General features: G+C 51.4%; 2 protein-coding genes across 5 annotated transcripts; one reads left to right on the top strand and one right to left on the bottom strand.

Moving 5' to 3' along the window:
- The first annotated feature begins 521 nt into the window (after window positions 1-521).
- Window positions 522-4002, top strand: Rps19bp1 (ribosomal protein S19 binding protein 1). 3 transcript variants are annotated; one of them, XM_063264142.1, is made up of 4 exons: window positions 522-676; window positions 785-919; window positions 2909-2951; window positions 3193-3258. In XM_063264142.1, exons 1-4 carry the CDS (start codon window positions 625-627, stop codon window positions 3194-3196), a joined length of 234 nt encoding a protein of 77 aa, XP_063120212.1. In that variant the 5' UTR covers window positions 522-624; the 3' UTR covers window positions 3197-3258. The 3 variants fall into 3 exon arrangements, with proteins under 3 accessions (XP_063120212.1, NP_001407180.1, XP_063120211.1); NM_001420251.1 differs by lacking the exon at window positions 2909-2951 and adding an exon at window positions 3486-4002 and having other exon boundaries at window positions 615-676; window positions 3193-3290; XM_063264141.1 differs by lacking the exon at window positions 522-676 and adding an exon at window positions 3486-4002 and having other exon boundaries at window positions 813-2375; window positions 3193-3290.
- A 2896-nt stretch (window positions 4003-6898) lies between these two features.
- Atf4 (activating transcription factor 4) lies at window positions 6899-8957 on the bottom strand. Of its 2 annotated transcripts, NM_024403.2 has the most exons (3): window positions 8774-8957; window positions 7923-8234; window positions 6899-7812 (listed from the first exon to the last, which is right to left on the bottom strand). In NM_024403.2, exons 2-3 carry the CDS (start codon window positions 8140-8142, stop codon window positions 6989-6991), a joined length of 1044 nt encoding a protein of 347 aa, NP_077379.1. In that variant the 5' UTR covers window positions 8143-8234; window positions 8774-8957; the 3' UTR covers window positions 6899-6988. The 2 variants fall into 2 exon arrangements, with proteins under 2 accessions (NP_077379.1, XP_038935870.1); XM_039079942.2 differs by lacking the exon at window positions 8774-8957 and having other exon boundaries at window positions 6908-7847; window positions 7923-8063.

Raw genomic sequence — 8957 nt, 5'->3', positions numbered from 1 at the left:
ACTCACAGCAAATACTCTCTGTTCAGTCTCCCAAGTAGTAAGATTACAAAGTTCGACACCTAACCTCCTTGGCAAATGTCTTTAATGATTCTCATACAGATTCTTACAGTGCGCAGGACCGGTGTATTGCTTTGAAGTTCATGAAAAACTGTCTAAGCCTAGCAGAGTGATTTGGGTCTATAATTCCGGCCCTTGGGAGGCCCAGAGAAAAGGATCAGGAATTCAAAGTCATTCTCAGCTACAATCGAGTTCAAAGACAGTCTGGACTATATGTGTCCTTGTCTTAAAAGAAAATAAAAAGAACCATTTCTTTTGCAGGAACTCAGACTATTCAACACTTAGCCCCTGGACAGAATTGACCAATGAGGCTAGAAGTCGAGTCTGTCCACACAGCCTGGGTCACAAGAGACCTGTTACTGAGAAATTGAACAACTGTGGCTTCTGCGCCTCGGACACGCTCCTAGTTCCCGGCTCCTCTAGGACTAGAGGAAAGCCATTGAGCCTGCGTTCTAACGTGGTACTTCCGCTCGCTGCGGAACCCTGGGTTCCGGCTCCAGTTTCTGCCGAGGAGCGAACACCGCCAGGGCGGAAGTAACTCGCAGCGTGTGGGCGGGGCTTGGCAGCATGTCGGCGGCGTTGTTACGGCGCGGCTTGGAGCTTTTAGAGGCGTCCGAGGGTAAGGAGGGCTTATCCTGCGTGGTCGCGCTGTGAAGGAGGGCCGACTGGGCGGGTGGAAAGGGAAAGCGCGTCCTCCAACTCGGTCCTTCGTTGCCTTTCCCTACAGCTCCTCGTGCCGTACCCGGCCAGGCCAAGGCGAGCGGGACTCCGGTGAAGCAGACCCGGAGGGCGAGAGCCAAGGCCAAACAGGCCGTGAAACTACGGAACTCAGCGAAGGGAAAAGTACCTAAGTCCGCATTAGGTGAGCTGGGAAAGAAGACTCCGAGTGCTTCGCAGGATTTGGGGCAGCGCCTTCGAGTTGGTGTTCCAGAAGTTACCCGAGATTCAACAAGGAAAAGATAAAAAGTGTTAAAATGGTGGGGGACAGGTTTCGAGCCCAGGGAATCTAATTTCCATGTCTGGGCTCTTAGCTGTGTTTCTTTGCTGCTATCTGCTATGTAGCCGTCAACAGATTGAGGGAAAGAGGGGAAAACCTGGTAGTGGTGGCATTCCCTGTAATCCCTGCCCTTGGGAGGTGGAGGCAGGAGAATCAGAAGTGCTGTTACTTTCCTGACTACCTGATGAGTTCAGGGCAAGACCTGATCGTGGGAGCAAATGAAACGCAAGATCCAGCCCTAGTGAGCTCTAACCTTAGCGGGGAGAGAAGCATCAGCAGGTTTTTGCCAAGTGCGTGAGGCTTGTGAGATAAAAGACTCTAGAGTGCACCGAGGGAGAATCAAACTAACAAGCCAAATTGGAAGAAATGTTAAGGCTGAGCACCTGAGAGAGTGTAAGAGCTGCCAGGTAAAAAGGAGGGTTGCTTTACCCAGAAAGGCATGAGAATTTGGAAGAAAGAAGGCTAATGGGTAATAAGTCATGAGCAAGAGTCAAGACGGAGTATATCAGTCAGGGATAGAGGGCTGGCTCAATGGTTAAGAGCACTTGATGCTCTTGCAGAGGATCTGGAGCTCCCGAAACCCACATGGCTGGCTGCACACAGTTCCCTGTAACTTCAGGTCCGGGAATTAGATACCCTTTTCTGACTCCACAGACCCTCACTTGGGGTGCACATACATATACTTAAGCACGAATGAGTGGGTATATAAATGAAGCATTCAGCCAACAGTTAGCCTGAGCACCGTCAAAGTGTTGACTCATTTGACCCTCACAGCAGCCCTGTGAGGTGAGCAATTATAGAAACAGGCGCCTGCCCAGGTGGTGCAAGTGGAAGTGAGGCAGTGTGTCCCTGTGCTGTCGTTCTTAATGTGCTCTGCTCAGGTGACAGTGCCTTCCATCACAGTAGGGATAGCAGAGAAGTGAGTTGATGTGCTTTACCGGTGAACTGTCTGCAAAGCAGAAGGCTTGTTTCAAATAGAGCATCTTAGGGGATGTGGCTCAGTAAGACTTGAGAAGGGACACAGGATGGTTATACTGCTTTCTTCTTTGACTCCATGGGCTCTATAAAGGGAGCTGAGGTGTTTGGGTTTCATTGTTTGTTTCTCCCAGCTTGGGCGATGGTGGTGTTGTTTTGACTTAGTTTGTTTTGACAAGATCTCGCCCTGTGCCTCAGGCTGGCCTGGACCTCACTGTGCAGCACAGGCTAACCATGAACTTAAATGTCTTCCTGTTTCAGCTTCCTAAGCGCTAGGATGATAGGCATGCACCACCACACCCATGTGAGCCCTTCTTAAAAGGTTTGAAGTTCAAGAGGAAACATGGTGAGCAGAGGTGGAGCGAGGAGGCATGTGTGACACTAGTGGTTTGCGCCAGTTCCCATGTCAAAGTGCCTTCCTGCCTGGTTATTGGGGTTCCCTTTACTTCTGTCCTGAGGCAGGAGCTCCTCAAGACACAGGACTAACCTCCCACCCCCGACCCTGGATTTTCTGTGGTCCCAGTGGGTGACCAGTGCACAGCCTAGTATATAGTGGGTAGGTAGGAATGGCAGAACAGTAACCAGGCACAGTGATGGTGGTGCAATCCTTTAATCCCAGCACTCAGGTGGCAGAGGCCTGCCTGATCTACAGAGTGAGTCTGCCCCCAGACCCTAAGAAAAAAAAGGATACTCTCTAAAATGCTTGCTACCGTGCTTCTCAGTTCTTTTCCTGTAGAAATGAAAACTGGAAGCCTATGCGTCCTGTGTGCCAGATGCACGGCAATGCTCAGGGTAGACCTTGTGTTATTTGTTGGTGGTGATAGATTTTTATCATGCTGTTTTTAAACATAACCCTTTCTGATCTGGCTACACATCTAGGAGCAGTTTTCCTGTCTCAGCCTCTCCAGTACTGGCATCACAGGTACATACCAGCATGGCTGGCTTAAGACACAGTCCCATGACCAACTGAAGCTATCCAATAGGGTCTGTGGATTTGCAGCAGACAGGACCTATGGGAAATGTAGATTTGGTTAAAAAGAGGCCAGGCTGTTGAAATATTCTCTTCCTTGGAAAGGACAGTGAGGTTTTCAGCAGGGTAAGGGATCCAGAGGCTTCTACAGTACAGTGAGTCTGAAATGACATGCCCTGCCTGCTACCCACAGCTGAGTACCAGAAACGGCAGTGTCAAGACCACCTCAGAGCAAACCTGAAGTTTATGACCAGCATGAGAAGCACCGTGCCCGAGTCTGTGACCCAGCAGGTTTGTCTAGGGTACAAGCTATAGGGTCCTGGGGTGACAGCTGAGGCTGTTCTTCAGAGTCCTTGTGATTCTCAGCCCTGAATATAGTGTGGAGTTATCCCAGCCCTGCCCTGCCTTAAATCCCTGTGATCTCAAGGGTTTCCATCTGTCCTTCCAAAAATGGAGATTCTGTGACCTCACACTGAACCCTTTCAGATTCTGCAGCAGAACCAAGGCCGAAAAGCATGTGATCGGCTAGTGGCCAAGATGAACAAGAAGAAGAAGAAGAAGGCTGAGGGCACTGTATTCACTGACGAAGACTTCGAGAAGTTCCAGAGGGAATATTTTGGCAGCTAGACTTCCTGCGGAAATGAATGGTGGGGACAAAAGGCACTAATCTCCTTTGACTGCCATATCTCTGCTGTCCTGTGTCCCTGCAGTGCTGTGCCGTGGGCGACCAGCAGGTGGCAGTGCAAATCTAGCCTGGCTCAGGAAGCCATATGCTTCTATCCGAGGGACACTGGAACAGAGCCGCAAGGCCTCCAGCAAATTTTCCCTCAGACTGAAGTGGACTTCTGTTTGGGCAGAGCCGTCAGCACCCTGCCAGAAAAGATTCTGCCCTGTCGGCTCTCACGAGGATCAGGTGTGGGCTGAGCAGGAACTTGGCCTGCTCAGACCACACCTCAAGCTGTAATTCGGCTGTTAGGTTCGAATAAATGTGGATTTGGGCAAATGTGGGTTCAAGTCTGCGTTTATATGCGTGTGCGCATGTGTGTTGATATGACTTACAGTGAGTCTCCCATCTCAGTGTGGATCTAGGTTGTCTCTGTCAAAGTCCCCAGGCTCAGCCTAGTATAAATGCTTTCCTTCTACCACTTAGGGCCTCCTCTCTGGGTATGGTCGCTACAGCTGCTAGAGTTGCCCAGGGAGTGACACAAAGGACCCTGCTGGTCTGCGTGGCACCAGTAGAGAGAGCAAAGTCTTATGCCATTTGGTACGGGACGTAGGCCATGGTTTTAGGAGTCCTCAGCAAGCAGGTTTACATTAAGTCTGTACCTCAACCAAGGACAGCAGGGAAAACTGGTTGCGCCACCACAGAGGGCAAACTGGACTCTTTCCAGCAACACAGTGCCAAACACAGGTGGCAAAAGAAAGATCATGTGGAATGAGCACGCTGGGGACAAACAGCACACGCCTGTCACAGGGACCAGGAGACACGTCAGTGCAGACGGGTGCACTCCTAAGGAGAATTCACACACACACACACCTGCCTTCTCCCCTGAGCCTGCCTCCTCCATTCTTGGTCCGGTGGGGTTTGTCCTCAGAACAGGGTTCACTGTCCCTGCTCCAGGCAATTCTTTGCCTTTAAACAGCGTTAGATCTCAAATGGGGACACATAACTACCTACAGCAGAGTGGAATTAGCATGGAATCTGCCTCCAGGTGACCTCTGCCTGTTGGGAGGCATGACCGTCCACCCTTCCAGAAGGTCACAGCAAGCAGAACTCAGGAGGGAGGTAGTGTGATTTAATATGGGCTAGTGATGGGAGCACTGGGCCCTCCGTGGCAATGGGCTGTCCTCTGACGTGGGTTGTTCAAAGGGACATGGGTGCTGGTCTATAAATCCTCCACCCCATCTGCCTGCTTGCTGGGTTTTGCTGACCTTCAGAGCAGCAGATTCAAGTGGCCTTGGAGACTTATATCCTCCTCCTCAAATAAGATGCTTACCAAACTGCTCAATGCTTATTCTCTAAGGCCCCCTTCTAGAGAGCATACACCTTTGGCCACATGGTCACCTAGAGGATGCAAGCAGAGATCCTGTACCTTCCCTTGTATAAGGCCTCCTCTTGGCTGCTGAGAAGGAAGATGGAGTGCAGATCATTATCCCAAGCCTTGCCAACCAGTGGCCTGATATAAGAACACCTGTTGTATTCAGCTCAATGGGGGTCTAGCAAAGGAAAGCCTACCCCAACTAAGGTCCCAAATAGATGCAAAGATCAAACATTTAGGCCAGTTAAAAAATTTGATGATCTGGACTTGGAGAGCTGCTGCCCCACCCCCATGCTTCCTGTGGCTTCTGCTATAGACTGGATCATCCACAACTGCCTGTCCTCTGTGAGTCAAGAGAGCTGTATAGAGTGGAGCAGGACTGCCACTGGTGGTCTTGGGGACTCAGGGCCAGCCACCAGGACACCAGACTTGCCTAGAGTGGTCTTGCTTGTGGGGTAGGGAGAGCTTAGGTCAAGGTGAACTGAAGCTGGTCAGGTTCTAAATAGATGAGCTGGTATTCACCCTCTATACACAATCCCCTTCTTAAAGGCCAGCAGTCTGCAATTCCCCCAACCTGAGCTGGTCTATTTCTATGCTGGTTTTAGCATTTACCTGCCGTCCACCATGGCAAAGATCCCCAGTCCATCCTGTCGACTGCCTGAGTAGGTGCTCAGCATGGGTCTCGCTGCAGTAGAAGACTCCTTACTTGGGTCTTCTACATCCACCTCACTGGCCAACACAGCCTAGCTTCTGCTCGCCAACAAGGGTGAGCCAAAAGCCTGCCGCAGAAGTGGGGCTGCTGCTGTATCATCCTACCCACACCCGGGCCCCACCTTGTTCCCTGCCCCCAGCACACTCCTCCTAGATCAGGTCCTCCACCCAGCCTGCCAGCCCTTCGTTGGACCTCTGTCTTAGAAGGCAAGTTTCACAAAAGCTGAGCTGTTCATCTTGTGTTCAGTTGGCATCCCTGATAGTTTGTAGTGCATGCTGAGCAATCACCAGTGATAGGAAAACTGAAGGCCATTCTCTGCCAACTAATGGGCACCCAGAACAGCTCCAGTCTGAGCTGGCTAAACAGTACTTCCAGTCTTTTGTCAATACCTGGCAAGGGCTGTAAGTCACCATGGTGAGGGTGGCTAGATCTTAGCTGACTCTTTGGGTCTTTTACCTCAGGGTGCACCTAACAGATCAGGTGTGGTGACACACGGTCTATAACCCCAGCACTTGGAAGGTTCAAGGTCATCCCTGGCCACATATCAAGTTCAAGGTCAACCTGGGCTATGGGAAACCCTGTTTAGAGCATTGCCAGGGTGGACATGTGACATTACATAGAAGTGGAACAGCTGTAGTTCTCACGCACAAAGAACATCTGCCAAGTGAAGGTTAGTCATTGTCTCCAAGGGCCTCCACCAGTTTCTGCCCCGCTGTCACTCAGGCCCTTCCTCCCCCCACCATATCCTTGTGCTGGATTAAGCTGCCCCTGGGCCAAATGGAATAATGTTGAGGGTGATGGTAGGCTTTTTACCTCGCCTTGGGAGGATCTGTAGTAACAAACTGAAGGGTTGGAGTGGGGCTTGCCACCTGTCACAGGAAATAGTAGCTGTATCCCTTAAGCCTAAGAGAAACCTAATCCTCTTTGTGTTCAAGGACTGTACCTTATCTAGGTACTTACACAGCAGGTATCTGGCACAAGGCCAGTATGAACAGGTGCAATTCTGGGCTGGCCCTCACTAACCCAGAGCCCCCTCCCTCCAGCTAGTCTTTACCTGTCTCACTACCTGAACAGCTCAACTCATCCAGGTAGCTATCGTATTCAACCCAGACCTTGTGCAGTCTATTAGAAAGAATGACACAGAAAACTTCCATGGCTACTTTCACTACAAAATAATTTATTACAGCAAACACAGCATCACAAGACTATGTACAAGCACAAAGCACCTGACTACCCTATTAAGGAACTCTCTTCTTCCCCCTTGCCTTACGGACCTCTTCTATCAGGTCTTTTAGATACTGAATCTCTTTGGCGAGAGAATCTGCCTTCTCTTTCAGAGCCTCGTTCTTCTTTTCTAGCTCTTTACACTCGCCAGTGAGGGCTTCCTGCTCAGCCCTCTTCTTCTGGCGGTACCTAGTAGCTGCTGTCTTGTTTTGCTCCATCTTTTTCAGCTTCTTATCCAACTTTTCAGTCTTCACTTTAGCTGTCACACTAACTCCAGGTGGGTCATAAGGTTTGGGTCGAGAACCACGAGGAACACCTGGAGAAGGCAGACTGTCTGGTGGGGCCCTGGAGGTGGAAGGGCTGTGTTGGGGAGAGCCCAGGTAGGACTCAGGGCTCATACAGATGCCACTGTCACTATCAGAGGGAGTGTCTTCCTCCTTTACACACTGAGGGGTTAGAGTAATATAAGCAGCAGAGTCAGGCTTCCTATCTCCTTCAGAGATATCAACCTCACTTCCCAGCTCTAAACTAAAGGAATGATCTGGAGTGGAAGACAGAAACCCTGGGGAACAGGGAAGAGGCTGCAAGAATGTAAAGGGGGCAGCCTGGTCGACTTTTATTACACTTTCTGGGAGATGGCCAATTGGGTTCACTGTCTGAGGGGGCTCCTTATTAGTCTCTTGGACTAGAGGGGCAAAAAGATCACATGTGTCATCCAACGTGGCCAAAAGCTCATCTGGCATGGTTTCCAGGTCATCCATTCGAAACAGAGCATCGAAGTCAAACTCTTTCAGGTCCATTTTCTCCAACATCCAATCTGTCCCGGAAAAGGCATCCTCTGGGGAAAAAAATTTCAGGAGAGAACGGTTCATACTAGAGGCAGAAAACCTTTAGAACACCAAACCCACATGAAAAGAGCACACTGGTGCAGGTGTCCTCCCTACTCACCCTTGCCGGTGTCTGAGGCACTGACCAACCCATCCATAGCCAGCCATTCTGAGGAGCCCGCCTTGTCGCTGGAGAACCCATGAGGTTTGAAGTGCTTGGCCACCTCCAGATAGTCATCTAAGAGACCTAGGCTTTCTTCAGCCCCCAAACCCGACTGGTCGAAGGGGGACATTAAGTCCCCCGCCAACACTTCGCTGTTCAGGAAGCTCATCTCGGTCATGTTGTAGGGATTTGCTGGTATCGAGGAATGTGCTTAACTCGAAGGTATCTTTGTCCGTTACAGCAACGCTGCTGCTGGGTTTCGTGAAGAGCCTGCATAAGGATCCAAAAGCAAGTTCAATCATCTTTCTATCTAGGATGCTGGATGACAAAATCCCAAAAGCTTCTAAATGGAGAGCACGTGGGCTCAAGGCCATTGTGTAAGCTTCCCCAGCCGCCAGCTCGGGTTGCACAAGATGGAGGCTTAGCTTTGCTTCACCGGCCACCCGGAGGAAGCAGCTTGTCCTCAAGTCCTAATACGGCCAAGGCCGTCGCGCCCCGCCCCCGTGACTCACACCCCCCCCCCGCCCCACCGCCATCTTGGCCTCGCCACGTTCGCAGAATGACACCGGGAACCCGGGGGGGCGCGAGACGACTAAGTTAAGAGAGGACGAAGAGGAAGTAGCAGGGTTTTAGGCACTACTCCCTCCACGCCGCCTGCCCAACCCTCCCCGTGTGCGCCGGCGTTGCGGGGCCACCCAAACAAGGCCGACGCGTCTGGCCGCTTGTAAAGCCGCGTATGCTGGTCAACGCGCCCAGGCCGCACCCAAACACAGCAAAGCACACGCCCGCGCAGTCGGCCCAATACTCACGCCATGGCTTAAGCCGGTGGGGGTTGCCGCTGCAGAGCCTGGTGCTGCTGCCGCCGCTGCAAAGGCCAACGCTGCCGCAGGCTCTGCTGCCTCTAATACGCCATGGTGGCCGCAAGCCCTGCGGGAGGGGAAGAGGAAAGGAACAGCGTACAGAGAGACATCTACCACAGAGCAAGCAGAAATG

The sequence above is a fragment of the Rattus norvegicus genome, chromosome 7 (assembly GCF_036323735.1).
Source record: "Rattus norvegicus strain BN/NHsdMcwi chromosome 7, GRCr8, whole genome shotgun sequence".
Lineage (NCBI taxonomy): Eukaryota > Metazoa > Chordata > Mammalia > Rodentia > Muridae > Rattus > Rattus norvegicus.
This window is presented reverse-complemented; position numbering and strand designations above follow the sequence as displayed.

Excerpts from the sequence above, each read along its gene's own strand:
- Rps19bp1 (NM_001420251.1), top strand. The coding sequence starts at position 625 with ATGTCGGCGGCGTTGTTACGGCGCGGCTTGGAGCTTTTAGAGGCGTCC. Across the intron at positions 677-784 it reads GCTTTTAGAGGCGTCCGAGG|CTCCTCGTGCCGTACCCGGC; the intron begins GTAAGGAGGGCT and ends CTTTCCCTACAG. Across the intron at positions 920-3,192 it reads AGTACCTAAGTCCGCATTAG|CTGAGTACCAGAAACGGCAG; the intron begins GTGAGCTGGGAA and ends TGCTACCCACAG.
- Atf4 (NM_024403.2), bottom strand. The coding sequence starts at position 8,142 with ATGACCGAGATGAGCTTCCTGAACAGCGAAGTGTTGGCGGGGGACTTA. Across the intron at positions 7,813-7,922 it reads TGCCTCAGACACCGGCAAGG|AGGATGCCTTTTCCGGGACA; the intron begins GTGAGTAGGGAG and ends TTTTTTCCCCAG.